The following is a 24,417-nucleotide window of genomic DNA, read 5'->3' as shown; positions in this document are numbered from 1 at the left end:
GTTTGGAGTTTGTTGCCAAGGAGACCAATTGTTGGATATGTGCTTCAGCTGTGATGTCGTAGAAGGCTGGCCAGATACAGCTGCTCCTGGCTGTTGGGACCCTCATTTTGTGCCGGTACTGCTGAGATCTCTCCTGGAGTGTAGGCTGAAGAAGGCTGTGGGAATGCTGGTCCCAAAAAGGAGAATTCATGGGCTGCTGAAACCTTGTACTTGCATTGCCTATGGTAAGATCATTGCAGAAGCAGTGAGAGCTTAATTTCAGAAATGTTAATGTGGGCTGAGGGAGGGGTACAAATAGCAGCTGCTAGGAATTAGCCATACAGCAGTCTTCAGGGTGGAAGTGTGAGAGACTGCAGCAGGAATAATAAGGTAGCTGAAACTTTTTGTTAGTTAGAAAACCTACCTCTGTGTTTTTAGACTTGTAGGTGGGGAATGGATGTGTGTAACTGCTCTGGTAATGGGCTGAGGAATTGGCCTGTTCAGGTAAAAGCAGTGCCACTGCTGGTTTTGAGAAGACGCTGTGCCTGCTTTCTGAAAATCTGCTGCTGATGCAGAGGAGCAAGCAGTTGTTTTAGATGAATGGCTCTCACAGCACAGTGAGTCATAGCTGCTTTTTAAGGGAGTTTTAAAAGGTGTGGAAGGAGGTATGGAAAAATGTGAATTTCCTTATGTGAAATAAGGAAGTATAAAATATGTGAAAGGAAGTATAAAAACACTTCAGATGGCAAATTCTAGGTGTTTTCTTGGATGTGACTTAACTTCAAGTATTTCCTACAGTAAATTATTTTGGGGTTTGAAGCAGAGCTTGTGTTTCTTTGTTTTCCCCTTTTCTGTTTAAATGTTCAAAATGCAGTAACTGGATAGTTTAACCTAGTTTTATACCACAACTGGTGATGTAATCTGAACTGAAACAGTTGTATGAATATGTGTATCTTTATTATATACATGTAGTAATAGGAAAGCAGAAATGTGTGAGTAAGGTAGTTTGACAATATATTGTTCATTGTTGTTGATTTTATTCCCCAATTAGCTTTTTCTTTGGAGAGTCTGGGTATAAAAATCATTAAGAAAAATGTGTCCCTGCTGCATGCAATTCTGAGTTCAGTGTAAGAAGGAAGGGGTATGTTAGAGACAGCTGTGATTAGTTCCCCCAATTTGCTAGTATTAAATCCATTAAGTATTTACTGTCTCAGCTAATGAAGAGATGGGGGAATGGTGGTGAATCAGCAGGGGAAGAATGGTGAGCAGTCATTTTTGTGTTATGCAGTTTCCAAGGAAGGGAACAGGGAGTTTATTGCGTTGTAGCGAGGGATGAACACGGAGACAGCAGATAAGAGTTTGGTTTGAGCAGCCTGTGGGTAGACAGCAATACCAGTGGCGCATACAGGAGAGATTTAGCTTAAGTGATTTGTGGGGGCTGTTTGGAACACCTCACTGAGTCGTTACAGAAAGGCCTCTTCAAGTGATTTACCAACTACAGTAAAGGTGTCTTGAATGGTGTGGCTGTTCAGATCTCTTGTTAGTCTTCATTTGTCATCTGTCTTTATGTGCTACGAGCGTGCGATTACCTTGAGGAGACCTTTGAACATCTCTTCAGTACTCTTCACTGTAAATAATGAATACCTGGCTGTTATTTATCAAAAGGGACCGCTAAGCAGCATTTGTCTTCCGGTCACTGAAGTAGTTTAACAAATGGCAAGGTAGTAGCTAGGGGAAGTTGTATCCTATTTATCTGCATGTCCATATGGCAGAATATGGTATGTCCTTAGGCATGATGTTTCATTGTGCTGCAAATTCCAATTTGTATGGCATTGCCATTAATTATGTCTATTCAAGACATCCATTAATGGTCTTTCCTGTTAATTAACAGGACTATGCCAATAAAATTCTACTAGTTTCCCCCCATTAATTTAATATTATAGGCATTTAACAGATGTTTTAATTGGGTGTTACACTGATAGCTGTAAGCAAAATTAAAACTAGGTCATTGTCCTGCAAGGGAAGTTTCTACTATGATTTATGCTTTCTAGCACTTTATTTTTCCTTCTGGATTCTTGTAGGAAACTAATGGATTTCAGTGAACTTAAACCCAAGATATTACTCTTTTTTATACATTACTCTTCTACAACTTCAAGACACCTTGGTTTTGCTTCACAGATATTAATTGTAAAAAGCTTCTAGCCTTTGTCACTTTTGAATGTTATCTGTGTTTTCAAAAGCTTTTTCAGCATCTCTCCTAGTTTTCCTTTAGTGTGAAATGACTTATTTTTTCAGTCCATAAATGTTTTATTTCCATTCCAACTACTTCAAAGGGGTTGAAGCCCTGAATTCAGAGGGGGTAGAGGAGGACAGTGTTCTTTTTGTAAACAGATATTGCCTATGCTGTTATTCAAACTGATCAGAGTCTGGGTCAGTGATGCTGATCTGAGCAATCCTCCCTGGGAGATGCAACTCTTGTAACCCCCATGAGGGCTGACTGGCTTGGTCAGTGTTTTCATGGGTCTGCTAAATGGCTCCTGTGCATTATAGTGCTGCTGTAAGAGCACCACCTCTCTGCTTGAGCTATGCTCCTAACACTGGTACCAGGCTTCACTGTGCAATGTGAGAGAACAGCTACCTTCTTAAAGAAGTTTTCGTAGTTGGCTACAAACAGTGGAATGGTGGCAGGGAAAAGTTCTCCATAGATATGAAAAGGAATCCACACTTGAAACTAAATAAAGCTTTCAGAATTTTAGTGTAAATATCAGATGCATTTTTTAAAAAAAGTGATCCAAATACAGGGATTGTTTCCACCTCCCAGACAAGTCAAACCTGACTAACAGATCTGATGTGGAAGGACTGAATTGTATTTCAAAATAATCATCTGGGACTCCAACAAGGATCCTGGGAAGTACACCAAGTAAAAACAGGGTATGAAAAAAGGAGATAAAGGGATTGAGGATACTATTTCTTTTCTAATGACTTGGATTTAATTTAAGTACTGAGTAGTTCTCAGTACTTGGAACACAGAACTACTTATTTTAAGTCTGATAACTTGCTTTTCTGGTAATGCTCAACTAAGAGCCTGTTAATTTTAAACACCTCATGGACCAGAATCCAGATGATTGTTTTGGAATTCTGAATTACCATGTAAGCTTAAAAGACAACTTTAATATTTATATTTCTCCATTTAGAAATCAGAACTCTTAAAATTGCACTTAGTTGTGCTGAGTAATTTTACTGACCTTGATATTTATCAGTCCTTGCAAGTTAAATAGTGAAGCATCCCCTAGAGTTTAGCTGCAGAAAACAATCCAGAAACCTTTCTTGATCCTCTTAAAATGAATTCTGCATTGTGCTGTCAGGAAAAGATACCTTTTGCAGTACAAAACACCTTCGCTGCTGACATGCAGAAGACATTTTTCCCTAATGTTTGCATTAAAAAGTTTTTCAGAATAGCACGTACGCAGCATGAACTACTTACCTGTTTAGTACTTGGCTTTGGCTAAATGCAATTTGGAATTTCATTATGAAAGCTAGACAAACTGCTATAGCCAGTCTGTATGCTTAGATTTTTCACTTATGTACCACTTACCTACAACAATATTAACCACTGGAACAGAGATATTCAAGGTAAAACCTATCAGTTGAACCAACTTACCTGCATATACTTGTACCAGGCAAAGACGATATTCACCCAGGAGCAATGATTATAGAAAAGCAGTTTTCTTCAGTCTCCTTATATGGAGAAAATAGGCAGATGTTGCCCAGTTTATACAGAAGGCAACAGTAACATTTATCACAAAATTCAAAAGATAAAATCTTCATTGCGAATATACAATAAACTGAAACAGAAGCCAGGCAATCAGTACTAAGTTTAATAAAAGGCAGAATGTTGCACACTTATATACAAATAACACAACTAAACTCCAACAGCCTGACAGAGTGCTTTCAAGGCAACAGAAGCTAGTCTTCAGTATGAAGAAATGCTCTAGAAAACCTTCAAACAGTTAATTCCATTTTCAGTTTGCCAGAAAACCTGGTTCTCAAACTGCAAGAAAACACTAGGCATTTTTATTAAATATACTTCTGATTTGCTATGAAATCATAGGTCAATAGTTCCTTTCAGCTTGAACTTCTTTGCAGATCGCTCACTTGCTCTGAGCTGGAACTTGCTTCCATAGATGTAGGAAATGAATCCATCAATCTCCAAGCTAAATACATTGTTAAGTTTGGGAACAACTGAAAATGCAAAAGGAAAGAAATTAATGAAAAAGGACTAAAATCCCTGTTCAAAACAGATATTGATATACCACAGGATATTATTCACATGTAGGCTTCAGGTTTGCCACATTTCAAGTTTATGCTTTAAGAGAAAAAACATAACCTAAACCTCTATCTTAAATAGCAATTACTAGAAGTTAGTCCTCTTTTACAAGCATGCAGTAAGTGTTGCAGAGAACATCTAAAGTAAATCAGATGAACACACCACATGCATGTTAGGTTCACTGCAAATGTTTTCTGTTGCTCACTTCTACTGAAATACTTTTGGTAAGATACTGGGCTTTTACATTGTTGGTTAAAACATTGACTTCTACTATGCAAAGAACTCAAAGGACTGATACAGAACAATGCACTACCACACATTTGCTCAAAAGCAGTGTGAATTTAAGAAATTTTGGTTATTCAAGTTTTAAGAAGCACTGAAAAAAGTCTAGTATACCTTTTACTTTGTCCTCTTTAGTGATAATTTTGAAGACATGTTTAAATTCCTGTAGAATGATTCCTGTTATCCCAACATAAGAGGGACATTTTGCTTTTGTGACTGAAGAAACAAGAATACATATGCATTAGAAAAACTCAGCTGCAGTTTGTTTGCTGTTCTACAGTTGTCTCATGATTTCAGAAGCTCATTGTAATATTCTGAAACAATGCAGTTACAGTAATAACTGGTAGAACTCAGTTTTCTTTGCAATCAGGTTTTCAAACGCAGTTAAAAGTTAAGTAGAATTGGTTAATGGAGAAAGCATTAATCAACACAGTAACAACTATGTGATTCTAGATTCAATATCAAAAAGAATTTAAAAATAAGCATCTGAAATATAGGAGAGTCTACTTAACTTCACATTTTTTTGAGGAAAAAAACACAAAACAATCAGGATACCTGTAACAATAGCTCCATGGAGATCAGCTTTTAGCAGTTTGGCCTGAACCATCTGTGGTTGCCTTGGAGAAGAGGGTGGGATCAGAGAAGGAAAGAAAAATATATGGAGAAGAGTAGGTTTACAAAGTGTGACTGTGATTACTGAAATCATGGTCAAAACTCATAGGTGTATATATACTCTTTCTATAGCTGATACTTCAAGAAGTAAATCAGTAAACCTGAAAATAATTACTAATCAAACCCACTAATTTTAATATATCTCAACTTACGCATCTGGTTTAAGTCCATAACATAGGTCTCTGATGTACTGTTTCCACAGTTCATGCAGTGGTAAAAAGATTGCATATCTGTAGTTAAAAGGCAAAAGTTATTATACAAAACTTAATTATCAAAAAATCTGTTGCTTGATTACTGAAATAATCGATGTTAGTCTTAACTCTTTAAATATAGATGAGCTATATGATCTGCTCTAATACCTTGCATGGGAAGTAGACCACTGTAACCAACAGGTTTATTTTTATGAAAAAAATAGCCTCCTATCAACCCAAAACAGTGATGCATTAAGAGATTTCTACTCCCCTACCTCCCTCCTTACTCCATTTTACAAGGAAGGACTTCATTCAACATTAAGTTGAGAAACCTGATACAAAATCTTGATCACAGTTCAACTTTTAAAAACAGAAATCCAAGGCAACTGTATTTGGTTTTGATTTCTTGTATTTGGGTACACAAGAGGAAAGAGAACCCAGTAACAATTTTACCATATATTCAGCCAAAGTAATTGCTGTGGTTAATTGCCACAGAGTAACAGACAGACTGTATGTACTGAAGAGTGAGTAGCCACATATGTGCTCCTGGTTTTTACTTTTTTTTATGAACTTCTCACACAAAGAAAGTATTTTAGATCTTACCTCTGCTGTTCAGGTTCGATTTCAAAAAGACGCATTTCTCGCCTCTGCTTGGCAGTAAAGCTTTTAGATTTCTTCCTCTTTTGCTTTTTTCTTTTTTTGGCATAATGCTCCAGAATTACAGCTTTCCGAGATAACACATCCTGGATAGCTTCATCTTTCATTTTTGGCATGCTACGCTTCAGGAAGGCGCTTACAAAGGCTTTAGCCTCTTCTGACCTCTGAGGCTGAAGACATTTTGACGAAGCACTTTACGAAATTAATAAAAGTGAAGCAGCCGCAGCTGCCTGCCGGCCTTACCGGTGACAAATCCACCCAGTAATCCCACGAGAGCAGTACTAACATACCTCACGTGCTGAAGCCCCACCTGGCCGCCAGGCGGCCAAGCACAACACGCCCCGGGCTTTTTTTTTCCCCCACTCACCCCCACGCCCACACCTCGGGGAGCCTCCAGACACAGGCCCGGAGCCTCCGGACACGACCCCGACGCTCCCCGACGGCCCCCAGCGCCTCAGCCCCCGCCGGGTGCCCGGGGCCGGCGGTACCTGCAGGCACAGCTCCTCCGTCGCCTGGCGCGGTAGCCCGCCGTACAGCGCACCTGCACGGGGCACAGAGCGGGGCCGTCAGCCGTACGGCGCACCCGCACAGGGCACGGCAGCGGGGACCGGCGGCCCCCAGGGGGCCCCGACCCCGCTCCCCCCATCCCGCTCACCCTCCATGGCGGCGGCGCCGGGCGCAGGCCACTGACACGCCCGCGCGCGCGCAGAGGCTGCAGCCGGGATCGGCGCCCGCCCGCCGCAGCTTTTATCCGCCAGGCGGCCTCCGGGGTGCGCATGTGCGGTGCTGCGCGCGCCCACCTCCTGAGCGGGTGTGAGTGGGAGGGGTGCAGGCGCGGGGCCCCGTGGCGTTGTGGCGGACCGGCGGCGGGAGGCCTGGCCGCTGCCGTGCTTCGTTACCGGGGATAATTAAAAATAACAGCCCGCGCCCCCCGCCTCTCACAGAGCCGCAGAAAGCTGCACCGATGCATCGCTCGCTAGAGGAGCGATGCCAGGCCGTGAAAGACGTTCAAAAGACAACGCGCCTGCTGTGCCGTGTCACACAGCCGTCAGCAGCGCCCCCTCAGGCGCATGTTAAACCTATGAATTTAACATGGAAAGTTTAAAATTTTATTAAAGACAATATAACTTTGCTAATTAGTTTCACAAATTCTTATCACAAAGCAGTAATTGTGCCAGAACTATTTTCTCAGGACGGAGAGAAAATACGGGCAGATAGTGATAGGACAGGGGAGAATAACTTTACACTGAAAGGGGGGAGATGTAGATGGGATGTTATGTGCGAACAGACATAACTGTCAATAGCGGGCAGTGTAGAAAGAGCATTTGGTAGGCGGGAGACCAGTCCTTTGTCTCTGGCATTGCCAGAAGTCTGCACTGCAAGGTCATACTGGACAAAAGGAAAGGAAAGGCATCTCAAAACTTTCTGAGCAAATAGAAGTTAAAAAAAAAAAAACACAACAATTATTAGAGTCTGCTTGCTAAAAAGCTTTTTATAGAGAGGTTTTACTACTTGGCATATCAAAAGAAATACCATATTGTTACCCCACTAAGGTAGCAGATCCCAGCCTTAACCTCAAATTTCAGCGGCTATCCTGCTAGAGGTGACAAAGACTTCCTAAGTCTGGGAAAGCCTTGCTATATATGCCATTGTTTCTGGAGTACACGGCTGCTGGTGTGGCTGGAACTGGGCTTCTGCAGAAGTAAGGGTCCCATAGAGCTCCATGTGCCTTGTAAATCACAAACCAGAGGGGGCAGTCATCTCTAAGAGCAAAATAAAATAATAATAATAAAAAGAAGACAAAAAAGAGAAGTAACATTGCTTATCACAGTGATGAGGTCCTGCAAAGGAGGAAGCTGTGGCCAGGGTAGATTGTTAGATTAGCCATTTGGATTAAAGCAGATAGGAAACATTTAATGACATTAACTTCTGTTAGGCTTTTGAATAGCTACATTACTATTATTACAGCAAAGATCAAGGTGCAAAATGAACATTATTTCTAACCAGAGTCAAACATTCATATTCAAAAGACAAGGAAGATGCTACCTGCTGTGAGGTTTGCCTCTTCTGCCCCTGTTGCTGCCTCTCTACTCTTGGGATAAGACACGTCTTGCTCTTGAAACCAGTGCAGCTAATTCCTTTTCCTTGCCAGCCGAATCCCAGCTCGTGGTGCCCTCTGCTCAGACGTGTTGGTTCTCCAAATAAATAAAGTGTTTATATTCCTGTCACGGGGTGGGTATTGGCTTAGCACATAATGAAGAACTGCTTGGTAAAGAAGACGTACAGAGCGAGTTACTGAGCCAGAGTATAGGAAATACGACAATTTGTTGAGTGCTGCTGTGGAGCACAAAGGCACTGAAGTGATACCTAACGGGGAATGAAATTGTAGATATGTGTGTATGTTTGTAAAGAAAAAAGGGCCAGCCTCTTCAGAGTATTAAGTATGAGCACCGATTGATGTGTATCAGAGACGACCTGGCAGTTAAGGACATTGCCACAGCAAACAGATCTCTTGATTTTACAAAGCTGTGACTCCTTGAGTTGTCATTGCTATTAAGAAAAGATCAATTTTCATGAATGGAGTACCAGGATGAGCACTATGGGTCTTCAGGGCCGTATGAGTGCTCCTTCACTGGATTTATGCTGCAATTCCTGAGGCACTTAAGGGATTAATAGTCAAATCAGTGTTGGCGATGCTGGTGTTGTAAATCCAATGATCCAGGCTAAACTGGTGCCTGGGGAAGCCAGTCTCTTCCAACAGCTCTACGTCTTCATTTCCCAATTTATCTTCAGATACAATGGCTGAGGGAGCGAGATCAGTGCATTAGTATGTGTTCCAGGAAAATATGTGGAAATAGTGGAAATATGCGAACAGAAGAGCAAACAAAATAATTATAATGCATGTTTCTGAATGTGCAGTATCACCTACTCCACCTGTCTGTGTGTCTTAGACCTTTGAATCTTTTTACTTCTTCAAGTAAATCAGCGTGAAAGCATGCTATAGGTTTATGGTGATATAAACCCCTAATGTATATTATTTATTCCAAGTTACAGGTGCCAATGCTGGCATTTCTTATTCCATTAAATCTGTGTTTGGCATTATTTATTGCTCTCTAAATATACATATATATTTGTAAAAACCCAACACTGAACCACTATACGTGTGTACAGTAGGGGGCTATATTGCTTTAGCTGTCGGTATTGTTGAATTACAGTGTGTGATGGGAAAAGAATGTATGCAGGCCAAGTCAGGTCACAGCAGTGTCCTGGGGGAATGTCAGAGTGAATGTGGGAGCAATAATAGAAATTGCTTTATAGTCACAGTCACAGAAAGCTAGAACTTCGGGTGCAGAGTAGCCAAAGACTTTTACTTATGGTGAAACTGAATTCCTTCAAAATCCTCCTTCCACAGATAAATCTACTATAATGTAAAAGAAGATATTTGTATGACATAAGAATAGAAGATCAGGGGTTTTTGTTTGTTTGTTTTTTTAAAGAGTTATCGTGAGCCGAAGCTGGAGATGAGCACAGGTGGACTGATGTGTGTAAAAAGTGACTGGGCTATAATCACTGTTACACTTTTGCTGATTGCAGGTGATACAAGAAATAGATACTGTAATTCTTTAAAAGACTGTCTCTGCAAGCATTTGAGCTCTCAAGATCAATATAGTTTATTCCTCTTGGCCAAATTGTATTAGCAGTTGGATTTGGTCCCCGGGGACAGCTGTACTAGCGAAAATAATTTCCATTTAAAATGCTCTGATCTGATTTCCTCCATCTGAATATCAGGCAGCTACCATAACTTCCCCACCGTGTGCTGAAGCAGTGTGCAGCCGGCTCACGTACCACGGCAGTCCCGCCACCGCCACCTGCTCCTCACTGTCCTTTCTCCGCCGCTTTTTCCTTGTCCTGCTGACGGCTCCTTTCAGCCTGGCCCGGATCAGGCCCATGCCAGCATTTCAGGCTGTGGAAAAGGCCGTGCCCGGGGAATGGGGGGTACGGGCACACTAAGAATTGCTGTTCGGACAGCTGGGTAAACAGAGTATTTGGTATCAGTAGCCTGGACTTTCATTTTGTGGCACTGTAGGTTTACTAGGGGGAAGTTTGTAATGTTTATGTGTGGAAGCCCAAACTCTTGCATTATAGATTTATTTGATGAATTTCAGACGGCTGGGTTTGGTTTAAGAGTGTAATCTTATGATATACCTTCTGGTCCCACAAATGTTCCTTTTCAATGTGTTTTTCAGTAAGTTTTCTGCTTTATCAGTTTGTCTAACTCGTTGATTAGGATGAGGTATGTACTCCTGATCTGATAAACTATTCACGCTGACTGAAGGGTCATTATTACCTTAAAATCCCAGCTCCTTGTCGTCTCAAATTGCAGATGTTACTTAAGCGTGAATAAGAAGGTCTGGCTTTGCTGTGCATGAAGAAATACAATCCAAATATATCTTAATGGGTCAGAAATCGGGGGGACATACAATAACCCCCAAATGGTTTCAAAGCTTTTAATGATTTAAAAAGTTGGGCTTTAAAACGCAGGCAAAGAAAGAAGCTAGCTCTTTTGGAGTCCCAGCTGCTGCCTGCCTCACTAGGGGGCAGCACAGGACAAGGGTTGGGGAGCCTGCCTCGGCTGTCTGCGTTGCGGCATCTCTCTACGTGTTGCTGCGATCCAACTAACGGTTTAAAGTTAAAAAAAAAAAAAAAAAAGTTAAATATTGTTTCATCTTTTGGAAGAAATTTACCAGTTTGCATCTTCTTTTAGCATACAGGTTTCGAGTTCTCACATACCCCAACTTCTTTTACATTATAGTAGATTTATCTGTGGAAGGAGGATTTTGAAGGAATTCAATTTCACCATAAGTAAAGGAAGTGATTTTTTTTTTTAAACACCAATGTATTTTTAACGTCAAAATAACTAGCTATATCCTTCTTAAAATATATATATATAAAAGAATGAGTGAAACTAGAATACCTGGGGATAACTACTGCAGAAGTATCATTGCCCAGCCTCACAGAATGCTAAAAAAATCACCACTTGCTCCCCAAAACAATAATGAAGAGTCAGTAAGCTGAGGTTTTGGCAACTGATATTTGGTTTCCCTGCGTGCTGAGATCACGTATGGTTCAAACACGTCAGTATGATGGACACCACTGTACACCTGAACAGCTTGTATTTACTAATTAATAGCAGCGTTCTGCACCCATGTCTTAATCTGTGACAGTCTGTCTTAGAGGCATTATTTTTGCTGTTTCTTGGGTTTCATCATTTAATATTTTAAAGCCTAGCGAACATTGGCCTACATTGAAATAGGGTTGTATGATGCAAAATGGGTATTAAATAAAAATGATAAACTATAACATAGTAATAGTTGTTGGAGTTATAGCAGATTTAATTGTTTAATGTGGCATTTTGTTTGGTTTTGGTTAAACTATATTAAATTAACATAATTAAAAATTTAAAAGAATGCAAATAAAAAGGTTTCAAGCACCAAAAAAGTCTATTATGTTGGATGTTTCATCAAAGAAAAATTTAGACTTTTTTCCTAGGAAATGGTTGTCCAGTTCTGGAAGCCTGTTTGATATGGTTTGGTTGGGTCGACTTTGCAGTCCACCACTGGTATATAAGTTTTGGCCATACCTGTGTAACTGCAGACCACGTCACTATCTGTAGAGTGCAAAAGAGACCCGCTAACCCTACGAGCACGGTGCGGCAGTGCTGTGGCTGCAGCGGGGTGCATCGCCCACCTGCCACAGGCAGTGCCTGGCCGTCCTTCGGGTTAAAGGACAGCTGGCAGTGAGCACCTCAATGCGGAGTTGTAGACCTGTAGACTCAGCCACAGTGCTCTGAAGTGAGGCGAGGCAGTTTTGGCTAGGACTAAGGAGACAGGCAGGAAGAGGCACTGTTTGTGCAAGGCTCGTGTTAAAGTAACATGTTTCACAGAAACATCATGGGAAGGCCCTGCTCCTGCCAGATTCTTTCCAATTAATACAATTAGTCTGTCAGGAGTGAGCCATTCTTTTTAATAACATGAGTCGGCTTGTGCTGTCCTTGCCTAAGAGTTGCATTTCGAAGGCCACGCTGATGAAGCTATCAAGTGCTGAGTCACTGCCTGGCTTTAGGTCCCCCCTGTTTGACTGTTTGACTGGTCCCCCCAGTCTGTCACACTGTGCCCGTTAACGCTGAGCCCTGCCCGTTTTACCTGTGTGTCTCCAGGGACTCAGGTAGTGAGGCCCAGAGAAAAGCAAGTGAAAAGTATTTGTTTGTTGAAACTGGGCTGAACAAGATTAACAGATTGACTGCCACTGCAGGCAAGAGCTTTATGAGAGGTGGTCAGGGTGGCAGCTGCTAGCATGGCCCTAATGATGGGGCTTTGGTCTTCCGATACATAATCTGACTTCTTCCGAACTGCAGCTGTGGGATGGGGCAGTGAGGGGTTAATGCTGCTGTACTGGTTTGATAACTGAAGAAAAACCAGAAACCTCCATTTGTTTGAGTTCAGTGCTTTAGTAAGTACCTTTAAAAAAATACAACAGAATGTTGTACTCATGCAACAGAAAATATTTTGTCCATCTCTTCAGCAGAAATCTGATAAACCATGGAGAAAGGCAGGTGTCCAAGGAGATAAAAGTAATAAATGTGGCTGCAGTTCGGGAGTGAGCTAGCCTGTCAGGCTGTTAATTAAATGGTGTTCCCACTCAGAAATGCTAGAAGCTAATAGATATACATGGCAATGCCAATTCATTTGCCTCAGCAATTTATGTTAATTTTAGCATGAGCTTAACTTATACATTTTGCAGTGGGACAAAATGGCGGCAGGTGTGTGTGTGTGGGACTTTCATCCTGCTAGTGATTATTTCAGGAGGTAGAGACTATTAAGCACTTTATACTTCTTAAAAACAGAACAGCGGGTGAGAATGGGTGAGAGAACATTTTTAATTTAGGCAGATCCTCTAAACAGAATTAACTAATCACAGACTTATAACTGAGCTGAGCCATATTTGCAGCCAGCTGCCAGGGGATCCTTTCCTTTGCCACAGATCAGTAGGTGCAGAGCCCTAGTTAACAAGTAGTTTGAGCTTGAGTCACGTCTACGTTAGTGTAGTTTTAAAAGGATTTCTAAGAGTTACATTAGCGTGAAATTAGGACTGCTGCAATGGCAAATCGCACCTACAGGAAAAATAGATGCTATTTGCGACTGCTCTAAGACCAAGGCTGCTTTGGTAGCCGCACAGAGGACGTGCAGTAAAGGACTGCCTTGTGTGTAAAACTGCGCTTGTATTCAGTGACAGAATTTTGTGTGCTGTCTGGTCTTTTAATGGTAATGATTGAGTCTTTGTTCAGGCCCACGTCAGCTCGGGCAATTTGGCACTTACTGGTGACAGAGCTGCCCAGCTCCTTCTGGTATGTGGTGGTGGTTTTTGTTCCTTTTCTGGAAGAAAACCAATTCTGGGGCCAGCCAGCAATCAGCGCGGGGGAGATGTCCACCTGATGTGGAAGGCAGCAAGGGGACTGTGACCCCACTACGTGTGTGCATGTGATGTGTGCGCTTGTGTGCTACAGACCCTCGCTGAGACCATGTGTGACCCTTGTGTCCAGTTTCAACCAAAGTTGTCACTGACATCAAACTCATGTAACATCCCTGCAGCTTCCGTGAGCACAGCCGCCTGCTTCAGCAGCTGGGTGCGCTACTCACATGGTGCTCTCTTTCCCCTGAGTCCTGAATTACCAGGGCTTGCTGTTGGGGTCTTGCTGCGTGTGGCACAGCCACCACACAGGTCTTCTGCCACCGGCAGTGCGGAGAGGTTCTGCTGTGTGCATGGGGCTTGTAAAAATGAGGCTGCTATTTACACTTCCAAGTGTGGCAATAAGGGCATGACTAAAGGTGTTTCACCTCTGAAACGCACGCTGCAGCACAGCAGGCTTCTTTCTGAAAAAAAAAAAATCTGATCTGTAAAAGTATCAACATTGAGGCAACAGAAGGCAACACAGATACTCCTTTATTTTCTGCTGTCTTTGAGGAGGAATACTCCCTTGCCCTTCAGCATGATTATAGCCCATTTATCAACACTTCTTCCTGAATTTCAGACCTCTTTTGGAGCAGTCACAAGCAAGAAATGTTTCTTTTCAGAGCCTGAAGCAGTCAGTCCAAGGGTAAAGTTTATTTAACAAAAAGAATAGTTCCAGTTGAATTCACATTGTGAAATTATGGGTCCATTTAAAGCAAAATAAAAACAGTGGCAGGTTAGGGTCAGGAAGGAGGATAATGACATCTGCTGCAAAGTGCATCCAACAACAGTCTTCAAAATTTTAAGTTTCTGTAGGACACTTTTCTTTCCTTTGTATAATTACGGAAAAGAATAGAACTAAAATAAATGTACCAGACGCTGAAAGCAAGCTTCAGGCTTGCTCAGGCATATGAATTCCAAGCGGAGATGTTATAAATGATGTCTCAAATGATGACTGATTTCAGAGCTGTAGGCTCTTTCCTTCGTGTCATGGACGAGAATGGAGGTTCATGACCTGCCTGCCCACGCGTGCCCTCCCAGGACACGTCCTTCCTGCAGGGCTGGCCAGGGCAGGACCCCCAAGAGGGGGCGATTCCCGTGAGGGCTGGCCCTGGCTGCACCTTCCTTGCTTTGCAGCCATTGTCCTGATCCCACAGAAGTCACCTCAATCCCTTTTGTTCCAGAGTGCAACTTGTCACAGAGCATTTTTTTTTTAATGGGAAAGAGGGCTGCTAGCTTTCATAGTAATACGTATGCTCATAATATAGTTTGCCCTTGCCACTGTTGCTGAAGAGACTGGCTTCTGCTTTGTTTTGCAGGCGCTGCGGTAGTATCCTTCTGCCCCTGCTCTGAGGGAACCCCGTTGGTATTACAGCAGTGAAGAAGGTGAGCAAGAAACAAACCTGGGAATATTTTGCAAGCTCTACCAGTATTACCCCTGTGTGTTTGCCTGTAAGGGCTGTAAGAGACATGAAGCAGTCAGGAGAGCCTGTACTATTACACGGGAGGGGTTCCCGTGGCAGGCAGATCATCATCATTAAGCCATCCCTATGGCCTGGGGAGCTACCTACAGCCTTTTGAGATTACTGAAGACACTTGCAGGGGGTTTAAGAGCCTTCGGAGCATGCCTTAGTATATCTCTGTCTTGACACTACTGAATCCTGGTGAGCTCTTTCTTAACCTTGGCAGAGAGTTATGAAACCTCCTCTATGAAAGAGAGATCATGTTTATACCCGTCCTTTTCTTATAAGTTAACAACAAAAGATGCAAATAATGGTTTTGCACATTGTCTGTCATGTAAAAATACCAAGCTCCACAGCTGGTCTCCATTTGCTGGCCACAGACATGTAGGGTCAGGTTCTGAGGGTAGAAGAGACAGGGATGCTCAAGTTGCAAGTGAGAATACACTAACTGAAAATTACAGCTCAAATTCTGCTCCAGTTTGGTAAGACCAAGATATTTTTCTACCTTGAACTGGGGCAACCAACCAACCAACTGGTTTAAGCCCTTTTTTTTTTTCCCTGAGCTTTGGAGGAAGTGTTTATGCCAGCTGTGAGCACACCTTCAGACACAGAACAGCACTTGCTGCAGCTTCATTTCAAGGTCTTGGTGCTGTCAAGGGCTGAGAGTTTAAAACTAGCTGAGCCTCCCACGCTGCAACATGATTTACTAAACCGCTAAGATATTGGGTCAGCTTTGTAAATCATTTTAATTATTTCACTAAACAGGTTGTGGAGATGGATCAATAGAAAATATGACATTTAGGCTCACAATGCTGCGCATTCATTATGGAAGAGAAATTATATTAACTGATTTAGGAGCTAATAATAACTGAAAATAACAATTTAATGGAAGCCTTCCAATCCTGCACTTTGAAGCAGGATACCGCTGTACACAGTCTACCCATTTTAATCTCAGTCAAGTATACATAGCGATTTTTTTGACTCTCAGAAATGTCAGTCAAGTGCAAGTAACTCACAGAATTTCAGCATCCCATATATTACATTATATTAAAACAAAATCAAAGGAACTGTCACCAACCATTTTACATACAGGCAGGGTCACATAAACCAGGCACATGAAAAATGAGAAAATGCATTGCAATATAATAAAGTGGAGATCTTGCACACTGGGGCTATTTTCCACTTGCAATTAGTATTTCCACGACCATGGTTGTACTGCTGGGCTTAAAAGGTGTTTACTTCTTTTTAAGGTGTTGAGTTTTGGTCTCAAACATCTGAGTACTAAATATATGGTATGTGTCTATATATATATACACACACAGAGAAACTAATCTCTCCTGTGCAGTAAATGCCAGGTGCTACCATTCAGTAGTAAGTACCGGCATTGTCCTATTACAATTATTTCACAGTGGCGAAACTAAATTTGGTTCACTGTGTCCTGTTTTTTCCTCAATACATATACAACAGTCACCTGTGCTGTTAAAATATTTTCTTTTGAAATAAGCTGTATGTTGTGACTATTTAATGCCTAATAGCCATTGACTAACTATACTGAACCAAGCAGGCATGACTGGGGACAGAATTTAAGTTGCGATCAGGTAGTGCACCTATGTCACCTGCTCTGTAGAAAGCCTGCAGCCTGCTGATACCCAGTTGTCACAGCAGCATTGCACTCTGTGTTTTGCAGGGAGAGTTAAGCTTTTCTTTAAGCCCTCTGGCTAGATAGCATTTGAATTATGCACTTCATCGCACCCCAATTAGGTAGAGATGCATTGCGAAAATCATTATCAGTTAATTTATTTGGGAAAACACCTTATTTTGCTATTTGGTTCAGCATATAAAGAAAAAAAAACGCACCCTTTTTGACTGAGAAGAGGTTGTTTTAGAGCAGAGTGAAGCTTTGAGCTATGGGCAAACCATGCTGCTCCTGCTTATTCAGCTGTCGCCTTGAGCTCCAGCCAGCTGTTTTGGGAACACAGGCTGCTCGAATCAAAACAAATGGCTTCAGCATGACCACAGAACTGACTTGAGCACATTCCCTGCGCGGGCTGTACAGCACGGCTGTCTCCTACTTCAGAGAACCCACAGCAGGTGAATTTTAGTGTCCCCAGGTAAACAGTCCCTGGAGCTTCCCACATCACCTCCACTGCCTCCCTATTTTGTAATTGTGTTCCCGGCTGTAAACAACGGATCGGGTGGATATTTTTCTCAGGCTCTGTAAATGCTAGCAGCAACAGATGAGCACTGAATCAAGGGACACATGCTATGTCAAACGTGTGGCATTTTCATGGCACCAAGCGTGAGCAGTGCTTTCTCTGGTGCTGCTCTGTTCCAAGAAACTGGAGTGGCAAGGTCTGAATTACCCCGGGTAATGAGCCTAAGCTTAACTGACTTTTCTATGCATGGTTATGACCACACTGAAAAATACTTTCTGAACCCAGCAGAGCTCCACGTATTTCCTTTTGAGATGGTTTGTCTTGGTGAAATAGTCTAGAGTAAAAGCTGGCTGATTTCAAAATAATTAACTCTTAGATTAATAAAGAGATTTCATGTTCTTGAAAAAAACCTGAAAAAAGTTTTAAGACTTTTGACACCATAGCAAGCTGGATTTAGTTTCATTTACTCGGTCTTGCTATTAAATCATGCTACAGTTCAGATCTTGACAGGTACCTAGTGTGTGTTTCTTAACTACTATTTGCTTTCGTTTGGAGCTCCCACAGTTCTGGATGCAGAGGTGAGTCTTTGTTCTTCATCTCTCTACATGCTGAAAAATCTGCAAGGTGGCCAAATCAGCAAAACCACAACTGTTCGATGCACCAGTATGTACTTAATTTTTTTTTTTGTTGTCTTGTCGAACCCTGCTTACTTCCCTGGAGACCAAAATGCCAGTATTATTAATTATTAAAAGAGGTCATATAAAAGATTTCACTATATAAGGAGTTTGGCTGCTGACTTTAGGGGAACTGAAGCTAGCTCTTCTACAAAGTCATTAGCTCAACCAGCAACTTACCATAAACCGAGGTTCATTTTAACCAGGATTGCAATTAGCACCTTGCTGTGTATTTAACTAACTTGAGACTTTCATACCACTACACTATAAAAGTTGAAATTATATCCAAGCACTCAATAAATGGATTACACTATTATCATTATTTGTAGCACTGAATGTATTTTTACTGTCTTGCACTGAATTAGCATAAATGAATAACAAATGTGAGTGTATTTGGTAAAGATCATAAAGGAACTGATGTTTCCTTAATCAAATTGTACATTTTCATGGTCTCATTTGACTGTGTTGTCTTTAGATTCTCTTGCACACTTTTTCGAGTTTTCCTCAGGGTAGCAGGCATCACTGACAGGCATAGTTTGGTCTAGACCATCACTTAGTGTTATTCCTTCCCAACTCAGATTTAAGTGTGCACCCCATGTCCTTGTCCAAAGATTTATTAACACTCCCAAGCAAGCACAGCTCCGAGGCTCACACGCTGCTCAGCCTAGCAGCAGCAAGGCACACTGAGTAGGTGCTTTCAGCTTTCCAGAGCTCAGAGCAATGTATGTTTGTGTGTGATAAGATAAAAACGTGGGTTGTTTCAACAACATCCCAATTGCTGCTGGAGACACAGGATTGCTTCGCTTAAATAGGGAAAGCAGGCTTTAAAGTCCTGAGGCCGCTGAGGGTTCTTTCAGGAACCAAGGTGGCTTTTCCTTGTGCTCCTGCTGTCCTTGCTGGCTTGAAGCTGGCAGGGAGGTGGTGGCTGTCCTGCCAAAAGATAGCACAGGAGGCTGAACCACGCACCTTGGTGAGAGGTTTCCTGAGCTGCACCAGCCACAGCTGTGGGAGCCTGGCACGCAGCCCCTTCTGTCCTGCTTTAGTGCAAGGGGATCCCAGTAAGTTGAGAAGAAAAACAGTTGTTACCATCACACTGCTGATGCGCTGGAGATCCCAGAGGATTAATTCTCCAAGCTAATTTTTAGTGCTCTCTCCAGCTCCTCAGAGCACCGGCTATCCCCCTGCCCGAGGCTGCCCCATGTCATAGGAGGGCATGTGTCCCAAGACATAACTGAGGTATCGCGCCCTTTGCTAACAGTTGGCCAAGTGCTCATCTCTAGGTCACAGCAACCAACCAAGTTGTTCCTGGAAGCGGAGAATGAGGCAAACCAAGGGCAATGGGGGATGTCAGTGACCCAGCACTGAGCTTCCTCATACGCACCCTCACAGTGCCGAAAGTCTCCCTGTGGGGCCAGTGACACATTTTGAGATCTGCAAAGACAGCTGATTACTGACACGCTAACAGGTATCAGTCACAAAGATCAATGCTGACAACTCTGGAAACACTGATTTGCAACTGTCCAGGGTAATTAAATGAATTACAACATACACATTAAAAAGAGGCTCTGACATGGAAATTTAGAGCTAAATTTTTTTTAAAAAGAAAGAGCCCATTTTATGGGGTCAATCCCCCCCCCAGTGTAACACTCCCAAAGACATTTATCTGTTGCTTCCTATTCCAAGGGTATTAACACAAAGATGAATTAAAGTTTTGGACAGATTTGGTCATGGAACAAAACAAACAATAGCTTAACACCCTCTTTCCCATCTTCCCCAGGGTAAAAATGAAAAATGTCCTGTTAGAGAAAGCTTCATTCTCTACAGAACTTTAAGCATTTTTGAGTTATTTATTGAGACCTTGTTCATTTCATTTGTATTAAGCTGAAGATGATTTTCCATATGTGATTTTTAGAAACATTTTTAACAGTAAGACAAATCTATAGCCAGCAAATAGGGAAATCCATTAAGTAACTACAGCACAGTCCTCTTTGATTTGACTGCTAATATAACTGTGATTTGCTTAGAACGTCCATAATTACTGTAATTGTAAGGCTGGCAGTCACCAGAGGTAAAACAGGAGATTTCAATCCCTTAATTAACATTAGCATGGATCCTTCAAACAGTTTTTCAGTACTGTTTTGCATTATCAGTGATTCAGAACAGAACCAGATATCTTTCCTGGCTGGTTCTATTTACAGTCAAATCCATCTTTTACTTAAGAAGATATTCCTGGGTTTCAGAAATACGATCTGAAAAACAAAACCAGAAAGAGTGATGTCCTTTTCTTCTAGCCCCTCAAACCACATGGCCATGCCTGGAGAACGGGCTCTGCAGCAGGACAGGGCAGCACAGGAGTCCTTCACTGCTGCCCCCTTGCCAAGGCTGGGTTTCCCCCGCCATTAGTCTCGTTCCCGTTGTTTTAGGATGAGGTACTTTTCCAACGGAGTAACTGCACCTGCTTCTGTGTGGATGAAACCCACCCCTCCCATGCATGCAGCCCCAGGCTCTGCCTCAGGGCATCTTACTGGGGGAAAAAAACACCAAGCAATTTCCCAAAATTGTGGAAAAAAGACAAAATCCCATGTCCTTTCCTCCCAGTAAATGAATGTTTTACACTCTTAATCAGCAGTGATTTGCAAGTATTGGCGTTTTAGTGCTCTCCCAGGGCTTGTAGCACTGTTTAGTTCTCAGCTGGTGGCAGAGAGCCCCCAGGGTGATGCAGGCGGTGTCCCAGCCCACCAGCAGCTCGCCAGGCAGCAAGGGCTGAGCACCCTGGCAGGGCTGCGAGAGCCTCTCCCCCTCACAGGAAGGAGACTGGCATCAGAAGCAGGCAGCACACTCACTCACTGCAAATTAACATTCTCACAACAAAGTCCCCTCCAGTCAGTCTTTGCTAAAAAGCATTAATTAAGACTTTAACATTTTTGATCCCATCAATTTTCTGTTCTTTTTTTTTTATTAAATAGATGTATTGGGGGAGTTTGACTAATAACCGCCTGAAGTTTGGGGATAATGAATAAATGAACTTCGTCAGCCTCTGGCTAAGCATGAAATTTACTGTGTAGTAACAAATGCAACAGAGGCAGCTCATACATTAACCAACCTAGTTTTGACACACAAGTTTAGAAGCACATTATTTATCTACTTACTATTTCTGAGTGAGATGAGGCTCCAAAATATTTTATACAGGAAATGAAAAATGACAATTCGGACAGTCTTCTTCATTGTCCATCGAAGCATGCACCCGTTCACTCACCCATCTGCTCTCCAGTGGGTCTCTGGCCTTCTTGCCACCCACAGCTTATTTTCAGGACTGCATGCTTTACATATTTTCCTTGGGTCTTCTGCCAGGAAAGGCGCATACAAGGAACTAGGTAGGTAATTTTGCTTTTTACTTGGCTAGGCCTTGGTATTTTGAAGGTCACCTGTGTGGTAATAAAAGCTACTTTTGTTCCATGTATTTTTACATGTGCATGGCTCTGGCATCAGATCTGTTACACTGTTGTAAATCCATTCATTTCTGTTGAAATCCATTAACTTGCAGCAAATTTATAGCGGTATAACTGTGAGCAAACTATGGCTGATGGCACAGGCTGGAAATATTACAAGGAAAAGTGCAAAGTTCTATTGATTTTCTCTCAGGAAAAATGCGTGTTTCCTTATGATTGTATTACGGATGACTCAGCTCTGGCCCCTAATAGCCATCACTCATGCTTCCCAGCTCAGCCAGCTCCTGGCTTTGCAGGAGGAGCCACTGACTGTGCTGTCCCCGAGTGTAAGGGGCAGGGGCTGTCTTCCCCATGCCCAGGGATGCACCCAGCCTACTGCTGGCTCTGGAGGAGTTTTTGCCTGGCTCTGCGTGGGACTGCAGGAGACACACCGCCTTTCCAGGGCTCTGCAGTCCAAGCACTTACTCCTAATCAATTCTGACAGCAGACACCACTAGGAATGCTGAGATTTATGAAAGAGCAAGAATTGCCACTAGCCTCTGTCCATTAAGGGTACAGCAAAAACTCACTTTGCCCTTTGTAAATATAATCAGCAGAAGTGAGGCAGTTGCCCTTTTCAGAAGAAAGAGCACTCTCTAAGGACAGATGTTTTAGCAAAAGTCCTTAACGCACTCACAAGCAGTAAGGCAACAAATTCTTTAATTTTTTTTTCCATCAGAATATTTCTCATTCCTTTGAGTGCTTTTCGCAGACCAAATACTGTACCAAAAGCTGCAGCCTCCTTTTTTAGCCAGTTATTTCCCCTGCACTACACAAATACTGGGCCAAACATAGGCTGGGTGTTGTGCAATAAAGCTGGCCCAAATGTGGAAACCAAACCCCAAAAATCTGGAGGACCCATTCTGTGTGGTTTTGAAGGTAAAAATAAAGTGAAGGTAGAGGTTAGCTTTGCAATCTGCTCCATTGTTGAAGTTATCCTGTGTGCTGGGAAGGAGTTATCCCTGCATACGTGCAGTTCTTCACTGGAAGGAAAAGCAGCCTCTTGCTCTCATTAGGAGAGATCTTTCATCAGATGCTCAGGTTATTGTTTAGTAGTTCTGACATTTTATAGTGAATTAGAATAGAGAAATTTTTATTCCTACAGTAGCACACAAATGTGATCTCAAAAATCAAAAGAAAAAATTAGCCTTAGTTGCAGATTTAGTACTTTTTCACCTTTAATGTGATTAAAATCAAAAAGACCTTGATAACTCTACTCCTTTTATTGCACACAAAACTTCCAGGTGCTGCCATGTACCTATGCAGGTACAGCAGTCTACAATATGAGGGGAAGGACAAACGCAAGATGATGTATTTCCTCCTGTATTTTCTGCAAACCATGCAGTATGCAATTCAAGACATAATGTACTCTGTAAGTGATGAAACAAAAGTACCAGAGCAAAGCAGATGATTTATTTACTAACGGACCATGCTGAGGTACAGTTGAAGCTGAATAAAAACATCACTATTCCTAGACAGGCTCTGCTGCTTCAAGCTTCAGCTATTTATTCAGATAAATTTAGACATATTTGTTTCTTCCTCTTGTGGAAAAAATGTGTTTGGGCTCTCTCCCTTGGAAGAAAAACAAGTCACTGCAAAATACTTACTGCCCTTGAGAAAAAACAGCAGTGGTGATGAGCTCACCAGGACGCACAGTTCAAACCCAGGCAGGTTTCCCTTCGCTTACCAGTGATTACTCAAAAGATAAGCTCTCCTGTGCCGTTACGGGCTCCACACATACCTCTGCATTCAGCAGTCGTCCTTAAACAAGTTTCCAGCCATAAATTAAATGTCAGTATGAATTTAGGCAGGGACAGACACACAGATCTTTTTTTCTACCTGTCTTTTCCTTTCACATTACAAAAGACTCACCTCCCCCTGTACTTACAAAAACAAGGGCAGTACTCCTCCATGTCTCACACTGATGCACTTCCAGGCTTGCAAAAGCCATCTCCCCCAGGTCCTTCTGAAGAGCAATTCTACTTTTTGTGAGATGATTATGGATTATTTCCCAATCCGAATGATACAACAGGCATTAACAGGATGAACATTATTATAAAATTTTTTTTATCACCTTTGGATCCCCATGGTGAGTTTGCCCCAGTGCAAGAAGGCTTCTTATTATGTCAGTACAGTAACGTATACGGAATACAGATGTGCTCTGCTCTCACACCTAGGGAGATGTAGGCAGCACAAATCCCTTGCTGTGACTGCCAGTACTAGAAAAAGCCAATTCTGACCATCTGAGAAATTGAAAATCCCTTCCTACCCTCCTTCTAGAAGAGGACGCAGGTACGAGGTCAGGCAAGCTGCATGTCCTGCTTTTGCTCCATAGCTTCTGCAGACAGAGTCCTGCTGGCGCTGTAGCTGTACCACTTCCACAATTAAGGTCCTTTCTAAAATGCTACATAAATGACAGGATAAGAATCACAGTCAGACAGAGGAAATTTCAAAGTGCTTCACTAAATTCAGGTAAAGAAAGTTGTATTTCTTTGCCAAGTCATCCTGTTATCTCATTAAAAAAAAATCAAAAAACAACAAGCATTTTTGAAGAGAAACAGTAACAGAACCTCTGTAGAAAAGCCCTTTGCTTTATTAGAGGAAAGGTCACTTGCTAAAAAAACAAGTGACAATTATGTAACTTTAAAAATCTGAATATATTTTAAATACTGGAACCAAGTCTGAATAATGTAAAGTTCTAGGATAATGCATATCTTTTCAAAGAGGCTTGGAGAACAGCTTACCTTGGAAGCTTCACGCTGTTACACTGACCAGCTCCTGCATTAACTGCCCAGAGATAACCGGTACCAGCATAGGAACATGTAGCTATACTCTGTGACCAGCTGTCAGCACATTCCAGTAAGGAGTTTGGTAATACATGGATATGTGTATTACATAAGTGATTTCAATTTTATTTTGTCTGTGATACATCATTTTTTCAACTTTCTGTCCTGTGATGAGTTAGAGAATCCTTAGAGAGCTTCAGGACACAGGGAAAGTCACACACATCTGTAAAAAC

General features: G+C 42.1%; 1 protein-coding gene and 1 long non-coding RNA gene across 3 annotated transcripts; one reads left to right on the top strand and one right to left on the bottom strand.

The window, feature by feature from the left end:
* The first annotated feature begins 64 nt into the window (after nt 1-64).
* On the top strand, nt 65-22,931 carry LOC121076624. The gene is made up of 4 exons (XR_005823626.1): nt 65-224; nt 14,937-15,003; nt 17,792-17,899; nt 22,643-22,931. It is a non-coding gene; the product is annotated as an uncharacterized LOC121076624 (long non-coding RNA).
* On the bottom strand, nt 3,837-6,901 carry POP4 (POP4 homolog, ribonuclease P/MRP subunit). 2 transcript variants are annotated; one of them, XM_040571102.1, is made up of 7 exons: nt 6,764-6,901; nt 6,597-6,649; nt 6,055-6,300; nt 5,413-5,490; nt 5,144-5,205; nt 4,703-4,804; nt 3,837-4,221 (listed from the first exon to the last, which is right to left on the bottom strand). In XM_040571102.1, exons 1-7 carry the CDS (start codon nt 6,884-6,886, stop codon nt 4,085-4,087), a joined length of 801 nt encoding a protein of 266 aa, XP_040427036.1. In that variant the 5' UTR covers nt 6,887-6,901; the 3' UTR covers nt 3,837-4,084. The 2 variants fall into 2 exon arrangements, with proteins under 2 accessions (XP_040427036.1, XP_040427037.1); XM_040571103.1 differs by having other exon boundaries at nt 6,055-6,278; nt 6,764-6,869.
* Nucleotides 22,932-24,417: the final 1,486 nt, after the last annotated feature.

The sequence above is a fragment of the Cygnus olor genome, chromosome 12, assembly GCF_009769625.2.
Source record: "Cygnus olor isolate bCygOlo1 chromosome 12, bCygOlo1.pri.v2, whole genome shotgun sequence".
Classification (NCBI taxonomy): Eukaryota; Metazoa; Chordata; class Aves; order Anseriformes; family Anatidae; genus Cygnus; species Cygnus olor.
Note: the sequence above shows the minus strand (reverse complement) of the source record. Positions and strands in the feature narration are given on the sequence as shown.